This window comes from Callospermophilus lateralis, chromosome 4 (assembly GCF_048772815.1).
Source record: "Callospermophilus lateralis isolate mCalLat2 chromosome 4, mCalLat2.hap1, whole genome shotgun sequence".
In the NCBI taxonomy this organism is placed as follows: domain Eukaryota; kingdom Metazoa; phylum Chordata; class Mammalia; order Rodentia; family Sciuridae; genus Callospermophilus; species Callospermophilus lateralis.
The window spans coordinates 60,254,992-60,276,311 of NC_135308.1; the positions used below are offsets into that span (position 1 = coordinate 60,254,992).

General features: G+C 35.1%; 2 protein-coding genes across 2 annotated transcripts in view; one reads left to right on the forward strand and one right to left on the reverse strand.

Moving 5' to 3' along the window:
* Positions 1–207: 207 nt before the first annotated feature.
* Gtf2e2 (general transcription factor IIE subunit 2) overlaps positions 208–21,320 on the forward strand; it is an 82,556-nt gene continuing 61,443 nt past the window's right edge. The window contains exons 1-2 of the mRNA XM_076853904.2: positions 208–470; positions 4,345–4,517. Coding sequence (XP_076710019.1) covers positions 4,349–4,517 — 169 coding nt within the window. The 5' untranslated portion in view covers positions 208–470; positions 4,345–4,348. The remainder of the gene's footprint in view (positions 471–4,344; positions 4,518–21,320) is intronic.
* Smim18 (small integral membrane protein 18) lies at positions 10,801–11,088 on the reverse strand. Its single transcript, XM_076852522.1, has one exon. It carries the CDS (start codon positions 11,086–11,088, stop codon positions 10,801–10,803), a length of 288 nt encoding a protein of 95 aa, XP_076708637.1.

Genomic DNA, 21,320 nt, shown 5'->3' on the forward strand with positions numbered 1-21,320 from the left:
GTTTCCGTGTAGAAAGGTGTCTTCCATCCTTTGTAGCACAGGCTGCCCGCCTCTTACGTAGGTCCAATCCTAGGCCCCGCCTCCAAACGCCCCCTGGTTGTCAAGGAAACGAGGACGCCCGAGTGGGCCTGTTCTCCTTCCTTGGGGCCCCAGGTGGGGCACGCGACGACGCATGCGCATGATAGGCGGCGAAGGCACCGCGGTGGCTGCCGGGACTGAGCGCCTAGCCGCCCGATCAGGAAGTGGCGGGCGGAGCCCTGGGCCGAGTCGCCGCCGCCGCAGCCGCCGCCGCCGCCGCCGCCAGAGGCGAGACCCCGACCTGGTGGGTCAGCGCCGGGCGTGCGTGCGGGCAGGCGGGGGCGCTGAAGAGGAGCGGGAAGGGGCAGCCGTGCCGGCGTGGGCGGCTGGCGGAGGCGGAGGCGCAGGGAGGCTGTAGCGGCGGGTCGCGTGGGGCGATCTTCCTCGCTCAGGTAGGGGCTGTGGCCGCCAAGTGAGGGGTGCCGAGCCGGGGATCGCTGTTCTTCGGTCTTGAGGCGCGCCTCCTCTACCCAAGCTGATGAGCGTGTCCTCAAACCTTCGGGAGCCTGGGCTGCAGTTCTCTACGCGAAACATTTCAAACATGCCAACAGTTCCCTGCTAGCATTGTCTTTTAGGCCGGAGGTTCATTGAGCAAACTTTTGGGTTGGATAAAGGGAAAATTCACAGTCGGTGAGCTGATTGTGCCTCCTCCTATACCCCTAAGTTTCCATTAGAAGTAGCCGAGCGAAACGTGTGTGTAATATGGTGCCCCACTAAGGGCTGTGATTTAGGGACTGGCACACGGATTGTTTTTTTCAGCTGCCTTTTTTTTTCTAATGGTTTGTAATGATTCCCAACTTTAATTATAGTAGTTTTCTACAAATTCTGAAGACGTTTTCCAAAGCAGAACGTTGCGGTCCCTTTTTCATCCACTTCCACATTTCTGTCACTTAGGAGGTAAGCACCCTCTTAGCTCCCAGCTATTCATAGTAGTTGCTTAGGCGCCAGTGGCACCTCTGAGGCTGAGGCCGGGAGAGGAGAAAAGCAGGAAAAGTAAAAAGGCTGAGAGGTCTGTTGGAGGGAAGAACGTGGGCCGTGGAGCCCCGCCAGCTTCTTTGCGTTGTGGTGGTTTTTTATTTGTTTGCTTGTTTTTTTTTTTTTTAAATGGACATGGAGATGTGTCCTGTTTGCGACATGTGCCAGTACTGAGATTTAAAACTCAATACAAATTTTGAAAAAAGAAAAATTAGGTGGAGCGTGCTACAGTGAAAGACACATTGTTGTAGGTGCCCTTGAACATGATACCCCATAGGTTGCTTTGTTTTAGAGACCTTTACTAAGGATTCATTCTAGGTCTGGTGTTAAGGAGTACTTGACTTTAAAAGTCAGAAAGAATACCCTTGTCCTTCCAGCTGTGTGACCTTAACTGTGCCTTTTCCTTTCAGATTTCACACATTGAAATAGTAGTAACACTAATAACTATTCTCTCATACAATTGTGAGGACCAACATTGTAAATATTCAGGTTTTTATGAACCGTATAGCTTTACTTAATCTGTCTTAAAAGTTGTTGGTAAAATCCTGTATTAATGATCTGTCTTCATAAGGTGAAATAAACAAATGTTTCCTGTGTGTTTACAATCTGCTTTTTTCTTCCATCTTCTCACTTGCAAATTTCTTTTCTTTAATTCTTGACCTCACACTTTTCCAAGTTCCAAGGCTTTCCCATCTTCCTTACTCTGGTACCAATCATTTTTTTATTTCTTAGAGATTCAAAATGGGAATAAGATTTCTATGGCTTTATTATTGAAAAAAATTCATACATATTTTGTCACTTTATTTTTACAGATATATATATAAATGTGATATATATGTATATATATATATATATATATGTATATATATATATATATATATATATATGCATTAGTGTCCTTGTTTTACTTATGATGAAATTAAATTAGAGGTCTTGTGGATTCTTTAGCCATATGGCTGTTAGGAATTGAAGCTGAAAGAAGGCAGAACTCTCATTCATGGTCCAGTGACTCTTCACTTCTCACTTAACTGAAATTCACAGTGATTATTATTATTATTATTATTTTTAATATTTGTTGTAGTTGAACACAATACCTTTATTTTATTTATTTTTATGTGGTGCTGAGGATCAAATCCAGGGCCTGGCATGTGCTATACGCATGCTCTACCACTGAGCCACAGCCCCAACCCTCACGGTGATTATTATTATTTTTTTTAAATTTATTTTTCAGTTTTCAATGGACACAACATCTTTTTTTTTTTTTTTTTTAATTTTATTTTATGTGGTGCTGAGGATCGAACCCAGCGCTCCGTGCATGCCAGGCGAGCGCGTTACCGCTTGAGTCACATCTCTAGCCCCTGATTATTCTTTATCAGTATTTATATTTTAATTTTTAGCACCCTGACTTACATTTTATTTATTCATTGTCCTTTGAACAAGGTGTTCAGTGCTTTCACATTCTCATCTAAGCTGCCTAAAGACAAGGATTTATTTTCCAGAACTTTTCAAAGTTTAAAGCACAGTGCCACACAAACGGCAGTTTTCTTAGTAAAGCCTTTGCTAAAGGCTTGTGGAACCAATAATTATGAGGGTAGCACAAGTGAAGGATGTCTTTTCTATTCAGTATTCATTTAACAAGTATTTTTTGAGGTATCCTGTGCTTAAAGACTTGCAAAGTACAGGGAAAACCACCTATGATTTTTTGACTTTATTATGATAGTATAAAAGTGATATACATTCAGGAAAAAACACACTTTGAATTTTAAACTTTTCCTAGGTCAGCAACATGTAGTACTATATTCTGTCATGATGCTGGGCAGTAGCATTTAACTTGCATCTCCCAGCCAGCCATGAATTACGGGGGCAAACAACTGATACTCTATGGTGGACTGTGTTGCTAAGCTGGGTATTCTGGAGGTAAGGTGTACAAAATGCACTTTTAGCTTATGTTTTCAGTTTTATTACCATTGCCATGGTAACCCCAAATCAAGAAGCACTTACTTGTATGAGAGTTTTTTTTTTCCCCTCCAACTTAACACCAGTCTAAACACTTAAACACTTAGTCTAAACACTTAGTTAGATTGAGCTCTTCCTAGACCCTGCACAGGATTATTTTTTAGAATCTTGTTGGTTGACTTGTAGCTCTGTTTGTTGTATAGCAGAGTTTTAGCATTGGGGCAGGGGAAGAAGAGATCATTTAGTTCCACCTCTCCTAATCAGAAAATTTCTCTAGACATTTCTAGCAAATACTATTTTTAGTTAATGATCAAGAATTAACAGTTTTAAAAGTATTCCATTTCATTTATAAGCAGTTCTGATTTTTTTTTTTTTTGCAACAAACCTAAATTTATCTCCTACTTTATGTCCAGTGGTCCTGATGTTGTTTTTAGAGCAATGTTGTCTAATAGAAATATAAGCTTACAAGTGTGACCCACACTTGTAATTTAAACTTTCCTAGTAGTTATGTTTTTTAAAATGTAAAAATTGATGCAATTAATTTTTTTAAAAAATAGTTTTTTAGTTGTAGATCAATGTAATACCTTTATTTATTTTTATGTGGTGTTGAGGATCAAACCCAGTGCCTCACATGTGCCAGGCAAGCGCTCTACCATTGAGCTCCAACCCCAGCCTCGTGAAATTAATTTAAATATTTAACCCAGCATGTCCAAAATATTATAAATACAACATGCAATTAATGTAAAATATCTTCATTAGTAATAACAGTATTTTTTTGGTATTAAGTGTTTGATATCTGGTATGTATTCTCCATTTTCAGTACATCTCAATTCTTGCCACACTTCATATGCTTAAAGGGCACCATATTGGCCAGACTCCGTGGTGCACTTATAATCTCAGCAGCTTGGGAGGCTGAGGCAGGAGAATCGGGAGTTCAAAGCCAGCCTCAGCAACTTAGCGAGGCACTTAGCAACTGAGAGAGACCCTGTCTCTAAATAAAATATAAAAAAGGGTTGGGGATGTTAGTCAGTGGTTAAACACTCCTGGGTTCAATCTTCAGTACCCAAAACAAACAAACAAACAGACAGAAGAACACCATATTGGACAGCACAGTTCTAGAGAACTTTAGAGAATAATTCTGGTTTTTCTTTCTCTACCACTTACTACTTGCCCAGTACATATTAAGCGCTTTTTTTGGGTGAATAAATAAGTGACGAAGTACTGATATAGCAGATCATTTTATTTGGGAAATATCTTGTTGACATTTTAGGATTTGGCACACAGGTTTGAGTGATTTGAATCTGTACTACAGACAATTTATTTTTATCTTTTTAGCATTATGGATCCAAGCCTATTGAGAGAAAGGGAGCTGTTCAAAAAACGAGCTCTTTCCACTCCTGTAGTAGAAAAGCGTTCAGTGTCTTCTGAGTCATCATCATCATCATCATCGAAGAAAAAGAAAGCAAAGATAGAACATGGAGGATCATCAGGCTCTAAACAAAATTCTGGTTAGTAAAAATCATGTAGGATTGTTTGATTTTTATTTTTTAGAAAACCATGTAGTAATGGCAAGTTCAACATTAATATTGATTTTTAGACATTTGGTGAAATATAAGGGATGGGATGATAAGAGAATTTAAGCCCTTAATATGTTAATTGTGTTGTGTGTTTAATATTTAGATTATTACTTTAAAAGAACAACTTCATTAAAGTTTAGTTTGCATTCCATATAGTTCATTCATTTTAAGTGTACAATTCAAATATATTCCTTTCCAATTTTAGAACATTTCTATCATTGCCAAAAGGTCCAGTGTGCCCATTTGCAACACTATTCCTACCCTAGTCCCAGATAACCAATAACCTACTTTTTGTCTGTCTCTCTATGACCTTTCTGGACACTTCTATAAATGGAATTGTGTAATGTGGGCTTTTATTTGTGGCTTCTTTTATTTAGTATATTTTTGTGTTTCATCTGTGTTGTAGGATTATATCAGTATTTTATTCCACTTTATGGCTGAAGAAGTTTTTGACTCTCTTGAATAGCACTGCTACGAACATTATGTATAAGTCTTTATATAGACATGTTTTTATTTCTCTTGAATAGAGAAATAGGAGTGGAATTTCTGGATCATGTGGTAAATTTATGTTTGATCCCCTCCCCACTGGGATTGAATCTGGGGCTGACCATTGAGCTACATCCACTTTATTTTTATTTTAAGACAGGGTTTCTGTAAAATATTCAGACTGACCTTGAACTTGTGATCCTCCTTGCCTTAGCTTGCTGAGTAGCTGGGATTACAGGCCTGCGCCAAGGTGCCTGACTATATTTAACTTTTTATAAAATGATGGAAAAGGTTGTACCATTATATAATCTCACCAAAAGTAAGAGGATTCTAGTTTTTTCTCATCTGTATCAACATTTGTGATTCCTTTTCTTTTTGATCATAGCTATTCCTAGTGGGTGTGAAGAGGTATCATTATCATTTTAATATGTATTTCCCTAATGACTAGTAGTATGAACATGACCAGATGTGTAATTTCCTTGGTGAACTATCTATTTGTATTTTTTTTTTGCCCATTTAAAAAAGTCGGCTATTTGTCTTTCTGTTGCTTTGGAACCATTCATTTTTTTTTTTTTTTTTTCATTACCAGGGATTCAACTCAGGGGCACTTGACCACTAAGCCACGTCCCCAGCCCTATTTTGTATTTCTTTTTTAATATTTATTTTTTAGTTTTAGGTGGACACAATATCTTTATTTTACATTTATATGGTGCTGAGGATCAAACCCAGTACCTCATGCATGCTAGGTGAGCACTTTACCACTGAGCCACAACCCCAGACCCCTATTTTGTATTTTATTAAGAGACAAGAGTCTCACTGAGTTGCTTTGCACCTCGCCTTTTGCTGAAGCTGGCTTTGAACTTGTGATACTCTGCCTTAGCCTCCCCAGTTGCTGGGATTACAGGTGTGCACCACTGTGCCCAGTTAATTAGCAGAAATTTTTTTTTGTGTTACCAGGAATTGAACCCATGAATGCTCTTCTGAAGAGCTCATCCCTAGCCTTAATTTTTTTTAAAAGTTGTTGGTGGACTTTTTATTTTATTTATTTATATGTGGCACTAAGAATCAAACCTAGTGCCTCACACATGCTAGACAACTGTGCCTAGCCACAACCCCATCTCATCCCCAACCCTTTTCAAATTTTCTTTCTAGATAGGATCTTGCTAGGTTGCCCAGGCAGGTCTTAAAGGTATGATCATCTTGCCTCAGTCTCCCAAGTAGCTGGAATTATAGGTATGTGCCACCAGGCCTGCCTAAAAGTTTTTAATTTTGATGAAACCCAACTTAGCAATTTTTTTCTCATTTATGTTTTTTGTGTCATTTCTAAGAAAGCTCTCCCTGATTCTATATTTCCTTTTAAGAGTTTTATAGATTTAGCTTTTTGACTTAGGTCTGTAGTATGTTTGAGTTACTTTTGTGTATGGTTTAACATAAGCACCTAAATTTCAAGGTAGATTTGGTGAATTCAAAGTGAGTTTAGGCTCTTTCTATTAAACCATACACAAAAATTAACTCAAACTTATAGACCTATTATAAGAGCTAAAATTATATTTCACTGTCCCAGTGCCATTTCTTGAACATTTTTTTTTTTTTTTTAATTTTTATGTGGTGTTGGATTGAGCTCACTCATGCTCAGCAAATACTCTACCACTGAGCCACAATCCCTGGCCCTGAACAGACTATTTTTAACCTCATTTGAATTGCATTGGCCCTCATGTTGTGTATCAGTTGACTATTGACGAGGCATTTTATTTCTGGAGTCTCAGTTTGATTTCATTGACTTATTTGTCTATTTTTATGCCAGGACCACACTTTCTTGGTAGTGTTGTGGTTTAAGTTTTAAGATTAAGAAGTGTAAATCCGGCCAGCACTGTGGTGCACGCCTGTAATCCCAGCAGCTTGGGAGGATGAGACAGGAGAATCTCAAGTTCTAAGCCAGCCTCAGCAAAAGCAAGATGCTAAGCAACTAGTGAAATAAAAATAAAAATACAAAAATAGGGCTGGGGATGTGGCTCAGTGGTCAAGTGCCCTTGAGTTCAATACTTGCCCACCGCCCCACAAAACAGTGTAAATCTAGACTGGGGATATATCTCAGTTGGTAGAGTGCTTGCCTTGCATGCATAAGGCCCTGGGTACAATTCCCAACACTACCAAAAAAAAAAAAAAAAAAAAAGTGTAAATCCTTGGACTATTATGTAGCTCAGTGGTAGAATACTTGCCTACTAAGCACAAGGCCCTGGATTCAATCCCTAGTACTAGCGAAAAATAAAACAGAGAAAGTATTAGTCCTTCAGCTTTGTTCTTTTTTTTTTTTTTTTTTCTGAATCTTTTGCATAATTTTAGGAGATCAGTTTGTTAATCAACATCTGTAAAAAACCAGCTGGGACTTTGGGTCTTGCTAGGTTGCTAATAATCTCTATTAGATTCAATATATAAATCAGTTTGAAGGATAATTTCTACCTTAAAAACATTAGGTCTTCCAGTTAGTTAACTTCCATATCTTTCTATTTATTTACATTTTAAATTTATTTCAATAATGTTTTGAGTTTTTAATGTATAAGTCAATTTCACACTTATTTTGTTAAATTTATTCTCAAGTATTTTACACTTTTTGTAAATATTTTATTCTTTTTGATGTATTATGAGTGGAATTGTTTTCTTTCTTTTTTTTTTTAAATTTTTTTTTAATTGTAGATGGACATAATACCTCTGTTTTATTTTTATATGGTGCTGAGGATCGAATCCAGGGCCTTCCACATGTGTGACGAGCACTCTATCACTGAGCTACAACCCCAGCCCTGGAATTATTTTCTTAATTTGATATTTTTGATTGTTCATTACCAGTATGTAGAAATGCAGTACATTTTATACATTGATTTTGTATGCTGTAACATTGTTGAACTTATTTTTTGTTTCTAGTAGGTTTTTATGTGAATTCCTTAGGATAGTCTACATCAATATTATGCCATCTAGGAATAAAACCAGTTTTGTGTTTTCTCTTCCAATATGATGTCTTTTATTTCTTTTCCTTGCCTGTCTGATATGGTGTTGACTACAGGTAGTGACAGTTGATTGTCTTTGCCATTTTTCTAATCTCTTTGCTATTATATATGGTATTATTGCAAGTTTTTGTAGATAGCCTTTATTTGGTTGAAGAAGTTCCCTGCTATTTCTAGTTTGTTGAGAGTGTCTGTTTGTAAATGGGTTTTGGATGTTGTCACATGCTTTTTCTATATCAAATGAGATGATTGTGTTCTTTTATTCTATTAATATATCAATTGGTTTTCATTTGTCAAATCAGCCTTGCATTCCTGGAATAAATCCAACTTGGTCACGTTGTATAATCGTTTTTATTGTTGCAGTGTTCAATTTGCTGGTATTTTGTCCAGGATTTTGGCATTTCTATTCATGAGGAATATGGTCAGTACTTTTATTTTCTTGTGCTGCCCATCAGGGTAATTCTGGTCTTCAATAATGATTTGAGCAGTGTTCCTCTTCTATTAATTTTTGGAAGAGTTTGTGAAGGTTTATTATTATTTCTTTAAAGATCTGGGTGAATTCTCTAGTGTGACCATTTGGGCCTGAGCTTTCCTTTGTGTTTAGCTCTGTAGGATGGCTTCTTCTTATATTTTAGTCTATTCAGATGTTCTATTACTTCTTGAATTAATTTTGGTACTTTGTATCTTTTTAGGAGTCTATCCATTTTATTATCTACATTGTCTGGAGTTTTTCAAAGTGCTCTCTTAAAATCCTTTTGATTTCTCTAGGATCAATGGTGATGTTCTCTCTCTCTCTCTCTGATACCAGGTATTGAACGCATGGTGCTTACTCACTGAGCCACATCCCCAGCCCCTTTTTTTTTTTTTTTTTTGAGACATGGTCTTACTAATTTAGGGCCTTGATAAATTGCTGAGGCTGGCTTTGAGCTTGTGCTCTTTCTGCCTCAGCCTCCTGAACTGCTGGGATTATAGGTGTGTGCTGCTATGCCTGGCTCTCACATTATTTTTTTGTTTTTAGTTGTAGATGGACACAATACCTTTATTTATTTTATGTGGTTCTGATAATTGAACCCTCTCATGTGCTAGGCAAATGCTCTACCACCACTGAGCCACAACCCTCACATTACTTTTAAAATATTATCCTCATTTTTCCACATTTCTTTTCAAACCTTCTTATATGAGTATAAACTTAAAATAGCACCCATAATTGTATTGAAAGTTTTATATTCTGAATTTAGTTTTCACTTTTTTTTTAACATTTTATTTTTAAGAGAGAGAGAGAGGGAATTTTAATATTTATTTTTCAGTTTTCGGCGGACACAGCATCGTTGTATGTGGTGCTGAGGATCGAACCCAGGCTGCACGCATGCCAGGCGAGCGCGCTACCGCTTGAGCCACATCCCCAGCCCTTAGTTTTCACTTTATATACCAAATATTTTTTCTGTTATCATAGTATTCAATGACTTTTTAATAATCTATTAAGTTGATGTGCTATATTTAGTTAAAGGCTTATTTGCTTCCAAATTTTTGTTATTCTGAATAGTGCTAGTACAAACCTTTTTCTCAGGGGCGTTTTACCACTGAGCTACATCCCTTGCCCTTTTTATTTTACTTTTAAAATTTGAGACAGGATCTCATTAAGAGGGTCTTGTTAACTTGCTGAGACTGATCTTGAACATGCATTTCTCTTTCCTCAGCCTTTTCAGATGCTGTAATTACAAGCGTGTGCCACTGTGCCTGGTGATCCTTTATCTTTCAAACTAATTTCTCAGGATAAATGTCCAGGAGTGTCATTTCTGGCCTAAGGGCAGCTAAGGTTAAGAGCATGTGTTGTTAGCAAAACAGTATTAAGATCATAAAATATATTATCTATACTGCCCTTGAAATTTCAAGAAATGAAATTGCTGTGTTTCTTAATAGGTGTTGGGTGGTTTTAATAATAATCTTTTGACTCTAATAATAGTCTTATTTTCACTTTTTTTGTAGTCTTTTTTGCATTAAGTATATTAGTCCTCGAGAGTGTGAATATGAGAGGTAAAAAGAAAGAACAAACTTCAGTGTAATTTAATGAGTATAATATTAAGTTTTAGTTTGAAAATTGGCTGGGCTTTTCTAGAACATTTATTTCTTATTGAACAAGAAGTCAGTTTTTTGAGACTTTTATGCAGGTATACTTGAGGCCCTTCTGATTATTTTGAGAATTTTTACTACAAAGAACTCAAGTTATTAGAAAATATGTTGTCTTCAATAAATGAGAAAATATTGCTTTTTAATAACCAAGACTTTATATATAAGTGGAATAATTTTATTTTGAATGTAGAAACACATCTGAAATAGCATATTTGTTACCCAAATACTATTTTTTAGTTTACATGAATGGTTTAGATATAGATTATTTTAGCATCATTAGCCTTGCTTTGTTTTCCAGTTTAACTTTTGTTGCTTAGTGTTGAACTCCAGAAATTTTTTTATTCTAGAAATAATTTATTCATTTTTCGATGTGTCACATTAAATAGATGGGTAAATTCACATTTATGAAGTTTTACTTTATATTTAATGAGAGTACTACATAGACAAAAAGTACATATTTCACTTGTTTTCCACTTCTAGGAATCTTTTACCCAAAGTCAGAGTCAGTTTTATAGTAAAAGTTGGCCTCAGGGAAATTTTCTTTAATCTCAGGAGAGGCTAAAGCTGCTTTTAAAGGTTTTGTTCACCTTCTGTAGGCGCTAGACCACTTCTGTATCTCGTTTTCTGATGTTGTCCATCATGCTTCTAAGAGGGTTAGGTTCACTTTTCAAGTCTTTCACAGTTTTGTTTTTTACACAGCAGCAGCAGTCAAGCACTTCATAAAGGAAAGCCAGCACCACTAAAGATACTACAGTAAATATAAATAAAAGCAGAATGACAAAGCAGGCAGTGTTCCAGTTATCATGGAAAGGGTAAATTTTTTGAACTTGAAAACCAAGATACTGATAAACAGAGGTGGTGGTTTCGTTCCAGTGACTGGAAGCCATTCTTAGAGATTCCACTTCTTGTATTGCTCTTTTGAATCTATAAAAAGGTAGAAAATGAATATATGTAACCAAACTACAGATTTGTCCATTCAAATCTCAGTTCTAAGATTTCTTAGTAAATTTATATAGGCAACACGAGTCTTCCTTAGTATCTAAAAGATTTAATTACTGAATTGTATTTTTGAGTGCTTTATGCCAAATATTTAAACCACACTTTTGTATATCATTGGTTAAATAAATATTTGTGTTTAACATTCATTTATAGAAATTAAGTGCTAATACGAGGGAACAAGGCAGTTGACTGTGTTTAAAGTTTGAATAAATAACTTATCAATGAGCAATTATTGATTAAAAGTTTTGGAGTTTTAGGTTGTGTTCTTCAGACTGCCTCTGGAAAAGCTTTGTCATTGCCTGTATGTATTATTCTTACCTTGGGTCAGTGTATTTCTGTCTTCTGTTTTTACTTCTTTAAACTTTAATGACAGATGTTTTGAATCAGGAAAGAGGAACCAAATGAAAAATAGTAGAGAAAGAAAAAACCAAATAATGGCAGTTTTCAGAATGAGGATAAAATAAAATTTTAGACTAGGTTTCCTGTGAAGAGAACTCAATCTTGATATTGTTTGATATATAGATGATAGTATTAACTGTTTTGTATATCTAAATGATCCATGAACACTATATTAAAAAATACAAATTCAGCCCTTGATAAGGTATCTGCTGTTAAATTACTATTCCATTTCACAAAGTAAACCAGTGAGTTAAATTTCAGTGTTCTTGCATTGTTTTGGTCTTGTTGACCACTACTTGTTAGATCTTAAATAGAAATTCAAAGATTAAAAATTTGATAGTTTGGAACTAATGAGAAGCTATTTTCTTGGTCTCTTAAAGATACATTTTTAACCCAATTTAACAGATTGTACTAAGACAATTTTGGAAATAAGGAAAAATGGTTCTGTTTCCTTAATTCAATTGATTGCCATCACTTGGTATGCTTTTTCACTATATACTTGCAAGCAAGCTTTCATTCATCTTTACAACAAATGTTTATTAGTCATCGTGTACCAAATACTTCTGGAGGCATCTTGTTTGCATGTTTCACATGGGGAAAACTTCAAGGTAGTACAGAAGTTTGAATATAACAAATCCCCATGTGCTTATAAAACATACGTTTATCAACTCTTGATTTCTCTATACCTCTACCCACTTGCTTCTATCACATGGATTATTTTAAGGTAAATTCCAGACATTTAATCTAGAAATATTTCAGTGTTTATCTCTAAAAGATGAAGACTCTGCTTTTAAATAAAAAAGTTCCATATTATTTTTGCATCCAAGCTCCATAGCAATATAATTGTTTAAGTTTGTTTTTTTAATATTTATTTTTTTAGTTGAAGTTGGACATAATACCTTTGTTTTATTTATTTATTTTTATGTGGTGCTGAGGATCGAACCCAGGGCCTCGCATGTGCTAGGTGAGCGCTCTACCGCCGAGCCACAACCCCAACCCCTAAATTTGTTTTCTTAATACATATAATTTTAAATCTTTGGATTGAGAGAATAATATTTTCTAAAGTTTTTGTTTTCTATCCTAAATCAAATTTTCTTGGAAAATTGCTTTGCTTCTTTGATTGAACATGCTTCTTTCCTTTTTTCCTTCCTGTATTTTGAAGATTAAATTAATGATTTAGGGTAGAGTTAAAGGCTTAAATACATGTTTTTTTTTTTTAAATTTAAGAATTTCTTCAGTTTTGGTGTTTGGTGATCCTTCATCTTGAAGTGAGGGATGACAGACTTAATGGGTAGTAATTGAATTAATTGTGTTTCATAGTTCAGGAACATGCAAAAATACATTGTCTGGGCATGGTGGCACACATCTGTAATACCAGTGACTCCGGAGGCTGAGGAAGGAGGATTACAAGTTCAAATCCAGCCTAAGCAACTTAAAGAGACCCTGTCTCAAAATAAAAAGTAAATAGGACTCCGGAGTATGGTTAAGCACCCCTGGTTCAATCCCTGGTACTAAAAACAAAAACAAAAAACATTGTCAGGGGCCTGTGTTTGTAGCTAAGTAGTAGAGTGCTTACCTAGCATGAGTGAAGCATTGGGTTTGATCCTCAGTGCCACTTTAAACACAATACCTTTTCTTTTTTTTTTTTTTATCTACAACTGAAAAAATAAACCCCCCAAAATACATTGTTAGGAACTTAGGTATAGTACTTCCCATTACATTATACGTAATACCATACGTATTTTCAATGTCTGCACACCCAGCCTTTCAAAATTATCTACTTATCCTTTCAATTTTCTCTTCAGAACACATTCTTATGGGAAAGCAGGTCTGCTTCCTTGCATAACTTTGGGAAGCACCATTCACAGTTTTCCTTGGGGTGACCGTCATGTGCACCTTGGTATTACGTAATGTGGATGTCTTGATAATAGGCCATTTGTTGGTTGTTGCTGCCTTTGATTCTAATCACTATGCACATAATTATTGAAGTAACTCATAGAAACTTACTCATGTGGAGACAAAAGTTAGGTCTTAATACAGTAAAGGCATGTGAGGGTGCTTGGGCACGTGTACACACATCTTAAAAATGTCTGACTTTTAATTGACCAAGTTATGTTCATGTCACAATGAATCCCACTATTATGTATAATTATAATGCACCAACAAGAATTTTTTTTTAAGGCATTTGGAGCTCCCATAAGATTTTCAACATTGCAAAAATGCACATATTTTTGTGAGGGGTACCATACATTGTTACAGTGAAGCTTTACTTCAGTGTAAACGTTTCATATCTTTTTTGAAGAACTCAGGTAATAGAGAAGGAGAGGAAGAGTAGGACCTTGGGGAACTAGAGGGAAGTGCCAGCTTGTATGAGTGGAAAAAGAGTAGGAAGAAGCACCTAAGGATCTAGCTGATGGTTTTACCTGTTCTAACCTGAGGCCTGTACGATCTCCAACATTTATGGAAATAATACTTAGACTTTCTGAAAGGCTATTTACGTTGATCTCTTACTGAGATTTCCATCCCCCCCACCTCTGGTTCTGGAGTTGAACCCAGAGCCTTGAACATGGAAGGCAAGCTCACTACCACTGAGTAAATACCCAACCTTATCTCTTTTTGAAATCTGGGAATCTGTTCTAAAAGATTTTCTTCTAAATCTGGCATTAGAAGCAGCTGCAGAAGGAACAGTAATAGGGAGAGAAAAGAGACTTGAGAAGAGTAATTTCTATATAATGCTTCTCAAATTAGATTAATCTATTATTAATGAACTTATTTAAAAATGTTGTTTCTCTGTTGATTTCAAATATCATTGTAGCAATTTTAAATAAAAATTAAAAGCCTTATCCACAATTCTACTTCTATAATGTAGAAAAAGTTTTCATTTTTTTCCTCTGGAAATTCACTACATAAACCTATAACTTGGACCTGGCTAAAATTATTTGGAAGTTATTATGTTGTATTTTAATTTACTATAAGACAACTTTTTTTTTAGTTTTGACTTTAAAACTGGGGAGAAGTTTTAATAATGTAAGCTGCCATTTCAAAATGAAATTTTAGAAAGATTAGAAAGTCGATTTAAGGAATCTCATATTCTCTTTATTTATTGATTGATTTTTATTTAAAAAAATTTTTTTATAGTTATAGATGAATAGATGCCTTTATTTTATTTGTATGTGATGCTAAGGATTGAACCCAGTGCCTCACACATGCTAGGTAAGCACTCTGCCACTGAGCTACAGCCCCAGCCCTATTCTCTTTATTTTTGAGTACAACTATTTAATTTTTTTTAAGGCTCTCTTTCCTCTAAAAAGTAAATAAAAAGAGCAGGAGAGGAGGGGAAGGAAAAGGAGCAGGCAGGAAAGTAGGCAGGCAGGCAGAGACAAAACTAAATTAAATTATTTGAGGTTAACTTGTACCCATCTATGAACTCTTCTGGGTAAATAATGTAGGATTTCCTTTCATTTGAATCACTGTGTAATGATATGGAAAGGGTTTTGGAATATGTTGCGTTAAATGAATGAGGTGCAGTACTGTGCATATGAAAAAGGGAAAATAATATATATATTTTTTATATTTATATATATATTATATATATATTATATATATATATATATATATTATATATATATATATACATATTAGTTGTAGTTGGAAACAGTACCCTTATTTTATTTATTTATTTTTATGTGGTGCTGAGGATCGCGGTGAGTGCTCTGCTGCTGAGCCACAATCCCAGCCCCGTAATATGTATTCTTAGCTATATCTGCACAAAAATTTTGCAAGGATTTAGAAGCCAATGACAGTGATTGTGGGAATGAGTGGAGAGGAAAGAGGGGCAGAGGAATATGCACAATTTTTACTTTGTTATATTTTGATTTTTGAACCATTAGTATTTATTACTTGTTTAAACAAAAGCATGATCTATTTTGAAAGAAAGACGATTACTGTTCTTTGCCTTTGAAATAAAGTTTTATTCCTTGTCTATATGTTATGTATCTATTCAATATAGCTCTTGAGTTTTTTGTATCACTTTAAAAATTAAAATTGATAAACACTGTCATTTTGATTAGACTGTGTACTTTATTCACACATAAAATTCATATGATGATTTTGCTTGCAGTAATGACTGTGGAATAGCAATGTATGCCACATCCATAGACACTTGTATGCTTTGTGGGAAATGTCTAAGCAGTTTAGGAAAGAATTATATGTCAGGCTTATGATGTAAATTATGACAATTTGCGACTTGAGTGTATTGATAATTGATGAATATCTCAATATATTCTTGCTTTAGTTAGCTTGTGGTTACATCTGAAACAAAGTAAACTTTATGGTATGGAGTTATTTTCCACTTTAATTTTTTTTGGGGTACCAGAGACTGAACTCAAGGGCACTCAACCACTGAGCCACATCCCCAGCCCTATTTTGTATTTTATTTAGAGACAGGGTTGTTATGTCTACTAAAAATTTTATTAACTATAATCAATTATCTGATTTTATAGTATTCACATGTGAAAATATCATTATTGCAAGGTTGGGTGGCACCTTGCTGAACTAAAAATTTTATTAACTATAATCAATTATCTGATTTTATAGTATTCACATAAAATTTTATTAACTATAATCAATTATCTGATTTTATAGTATTCACATGTGAAAATATCATTATTGCAAGGTTGGTTGGCACCTTGCTGAGGCTGGCTTGGAACTCTCGATCCTCCTGACTTTTAGTCTCCTGAGCTGGTGGGATTACAGGCATGCTGCAAGCATGCTTCACAGTGCCCGGCCAGTCTACTTTAAATTTAATGTGTATATTCTTTTAAAGTGTAGAGGAGCACTGATAATTTTTTTGTGTTAAATTTAAGGTAAATACTAAGTCTTACTTTGATGAATTAGACATGCAAAAATAAGTATACCATTAGGATTTTCTTCTATTCTGAGACTACATTTTTGAAACATTTAATTTATATCAGTTAAATGCTTAAAGATGCCTTATAAAAAGCAAGAGAAAATGGCCAAAATATGTTAAAATAATCTGTTATAATTTTTGTTTTTTTGATTCTGCCCCTTTAAAATTGCATTATAGAAATCAGGGAGTTTTAAATCAAATAACAAGTTTAAAATTTTTTATTTAAACTTGTTGAAAAACCGCTATTTTATTTAATTTATTTATATGCAATGCTGAGAATTGAACGCCATGCCTCACAGATGCCAGGCAAGTGCACTACTATTGAGCCCCAGCCCCAGCCCTCAAATAACATTTTTTTATAGTTACATTTTTAGTTTTATTTTGTTTTATGTTATTTTTTGATATACTCCCTTTACCTGCTTTTCTTCTTATTTCAAAAGACCCCGGTGGAATATATATGGGGTAGGACTTAGAATTGTTCTGGAACCTTGGATTGCCAGATAAGAATAAAATTATGCTTTATCCCTTTTTAATGGCAAAAACCCCTTGACTTCTCTGGTGCTTGTAAGCATATCACTTTGAAATATGATCAGTTAAAAATAAGATAACTTATGATAAAATATGATCAGTTTAAATACAGAGCAACTCATTCAATTTAAGCTTTAGAGCTCTCCGAGATCAGTCATGCTGCTAAGTCCATTTAGTGAAACACTAATGAGCATCCATCTGCACTAACTATGGATATATTACAAATAAAATATAGGCTGTTGAGAGTGTTTGAATAATGTGGGGTGGTCAGGGTTCTATTTATAATTTACCTGAATATAAGTTTTAAGTTAACAGTTTTATTTCACAAAGTACATTAACGGAAACCTTTTTTTGGCTGCCATATTTTGTATTGGAAGCAGTATGGTTTCTAGGTAATTAACCCAATAGTGTTGAACCTGGGGAGCTCTAACAACCTCAGAACCTAGTAAGGTATATCCTGCTCCTGTTAGTTGAGTGCTTTGAAATAGAAGGAATAGAAATTGTGAAACAAACAAAAAACCCCACCAAAGATTAAATGAATTTAGCAGCAAGATAAAGGCAAAAGTTGGATCTTTAGGTCAGTATGTATAATATATTGAGCATGTATCTAAAGCATCTATTAAATAATGATATTTTCATGTTTGAATACTATAAAATCAGATAATTGATTAGTAGTTAATAAAATTTTTAGTAAACATGAACAATTACTCTGAGCCATGAAAATATTATTATTATCTAGAATTACCCTTCTTCCTTAACTAGTTCTTCTTAGGAGGTATTTTTATTTTAAAGTGTAGTTTATCAAGAAGATTTACTTCTTGTTTATTCTGAGGATCAGTTTAAGAATAACTTCAACATTATATTTAAATGCTGTGATAAATTTTGTTATGTAGCTTGTAAAAAATAAAAGGCTATCTAAAAAAAGATTCTGTTTAATAATATGATTTGTATAATACAGTGAAATAAATTTCACTTTGAGGACATAATTAAAATGTTAGGAAAATCTGAAGCTCTGTATATCCTCTTTGGTTACAGTAAAACACAGTTTATATAATGATATCTTTTAAGGTCTGAATATTTTGTATAAAAATCACAGTTGTGATAATTTAGCATTTTATGCATCTATATTTTTATAAAATAATTTTGAACTATTTTCTCATGTTTGTTAAAATATAGTAAACTTTCTCATGAGTAACTGCTGGAATAATTTGCACATGTAATCAGAAAGCTTTAATCCAGGGTTTGCTTTTAATCTAGATTTTTCTTTAAGAAAAATCCTTTGTTAAGATAGACTGACCTGCTGAAATGAAATTGCTCTGAGAAAAACAAATTAGCAAGTAACCAGCCAGTTAACATCAAATGCTTTTGGTTTACCGAAGGCCTGGATACAGATCAGGTTTGTACAAAATGTAATGAATTTTCCATTAAGGCACAGGATAGTAAAGGTGCTTATCAAATAGCACAAGGCAGTCTTCGCATTATAATAAAATTCTACCAAGCAGTGGAATGAAAACATTGTTCTTTTTTGGGTCTTTATAAGGAACAAGGCTTTCTGATTGATTTTCATGGTGAAATATTTACCATCATAAGGACATGGAGTACTAAAAAAAAAGATCATATAAACCTACCTCTTGTCTGAAAGGATGCTGTCGAAGCGATGGAAGCGATGGTATCGTCTGTTTGTAATGCAGTCTACAGCACAGCCAAGATGGAGCTGTGCTTCTATTGGTTGAACACAATGCAGCTGACAATTTCCTCTACGTTCATTTGCATGAAGACCTGACACCCTGAAGAGTGAATCATTCATAAAGGCGAATAGAGCTGTCTGCTATATCAACTGTCACTGCTTCTCCTTTATTTTTTATGCTTAAGCTTAATTTCTTTATAGGAATTGGTGATTCCTTAGTGTTTACAAAATTGAATGTCCTTTGGTGACTATTTCGGCTCTAAGACTTGAAGATAAAGTAACGTAGGAAACAAGGGTCCAGTTTAACAAGCTTGATATTTCCTCCAAGAAGTGTTAAATGAAAATTTATGTTTTTCTCAATATTTGTTCTATACATAAATCTTGCCCTAAGGGATTCTTTCTTTTTTATTTTTTAGTTGTCAATGGACCTTTATTTTATTTATTTATATGTAGTATTAAGAATTGAACCCAGTGCCTCACACATGCTAGACAAGCGCTCTGCCACTGAGCCACAATCCCAGCCCTCTAAGGGACTATTTCTTTGTGTTTGGACTTAGGAGAAATTCACAGGGAAATAGTACATTTTTTAGCTCTTTTAAGTTGTAAGAGGGTTAGTTTAGGTAGATATTTTACTTATATTTAAAAAGCAGTCTGTGAAATTATTTATTTATTTCTTGGGTCTGGGGGTTTAACCCAGTGGTGCTTAACCATTGAGTCACATCCCCAGCCCTTTTAAATATTTTATTTAGAGATAGGTCTTGCTGGGTTGCTTAGGGATTTGCTAAATTACTGGGGCTGGCTTTGAACACTCTATCCTCCAGCCCCAGCCTCTGGAGCTGCTGGGATTTCATGCAGAGCTATTTTTATTTTTATTATTATTTTTTGAGATGCTGGTGATTGAACCCAGGGCTTCATGCATGCTAGGTAAGTGCCTCACCACCAAGTTTCATTTCCAGCCTCAGTCTATGAAATAATTTATTTTTGGCTCTGGGGTTGAACTCAAGAGTGCTTTACCACTGAGCTACATGCCCAGCACCCCCGGCCCCCCCCCCCCCCCGCCCTTTTTGGTACCAGGGATTGAACCCAGGGGTGCTTAACCACTGAGCCACATCCCCAGCCCCCCTCCCCCTTTTTAAATTTAAGTTGTTGATAGACCTTTTTATTTATATGTGGTGTTGAGCATCAAACCCAGTGCCTCACACATGCTAGGCAAGTGCGCTACCGGTGAGCCACAGCCCCAACCCATCCCCAGCCCTTTTTAAAAAATATTTAATATGAGCCTGGGTCTCATTGAGTTTCTAAGTTGCTGAGGCTGGCTTTGAATTGGTGATCCTCCTGTTTCAGCCTCTAGAGCTGAGCCACTGGGATTATAGGTATGTACCTCTGTACCCAGCCTGGGGGCTGGGGTTAGGGCTCAATGGTAGAGTGGTAAAAGTGGAGTGACAAGCCCTTTTTATTTTCTGAGATAAGGTCTTGATGAGTTGCTAAGACTGGACTCAAATTTGCTATCTTGCCTCAGCCTCCCAAATTACTGGAATTACAGGCTTGCCTACTGAAATTTAAATGACAAAGTCATCTCCAGTTGGCTGTTCAGAGATAGAACGTTTTAAATTATGACGTATTTAGAGTTTGATCTATATTAACAGTCAAGATTTTTAACTAAGGGAGTGGTTGTTAAAACTGCAACAGACTGGGTAAATCCTTGTTACACAGAATTGTTTTTTAAAATCATAGATAAATCAGTACATTAGTTTTGGGGGCTAAAAAGGGGGACATGGAAATACCTTATTACATTCATATTTTCATTCAAGAAATAGTTATTGAGCATTGACTATGGTTGGCATTAAAAGCTAGAGACCCTGTGGTAAACAAAACTGTATGTGGTTCATAATTATCCCTTTTAAAAATGGTGTTTGTCCTTAATATATTGTCATTTCCTTTTTTGTAGTCTTCCCAGTTAGTTGTTTATACAGTATAGTAAGGATAAAGCTTTATAGTATTTTTACCAAGTGAAAACCTGAGACATGAAATGTGCATTTATTAGTTTCTGTGTTTTGGCAGAATAGACAGTTTAATACAGAATAATTTGTGTAAAGGCCAGTTAAGTCTTACATAAGGCAATATCACAGGGTTTACAACTGGATTTGACTCTATACACCCTCAATTTTCTTATGTTTAAAAGAGGACAATAACACTTCTTAAATAGAATTTTTCGGAGTGATTAAATGGGCAAATCACTTAGGAAGGTGTTTGACATGTAATAAGTGTTCAGTAAATCTCAGTTACTATTATTATTACAAAATGTGTTCTGAACACCGTGGGAAAACAAATCAGTATAATATTTCCTAATTGAAATAGTGACTGTGAAAGCGTAATTGTAAGGCATTCTTTTATTTTTTATTTTAGATGGACATAATACCTTTATTTATTTATATGTGGTGCTGAGGATTGAACCCAGTGCCTCTTACATGCTAGGCAAACACTCTACCCCTGAGCTATAAACCAAGCCCCCAGGCATTCTTAAAATTATTGTTATTTTTGGATACACAGTAGACTTCAGTGGGTCAATTATTTGTCAAAATCATGGCAGTTATTCT

Bases quoted from the DNA above. Each gene is read 5' to 3' on its own strand.
- Smim18 (XM_076852522.1), bottom strand. From the start codon at position 11,088: ATGGCTTCCAGTCACTGGAACGAAACCACCACCTCTGTTTATCAGTAT.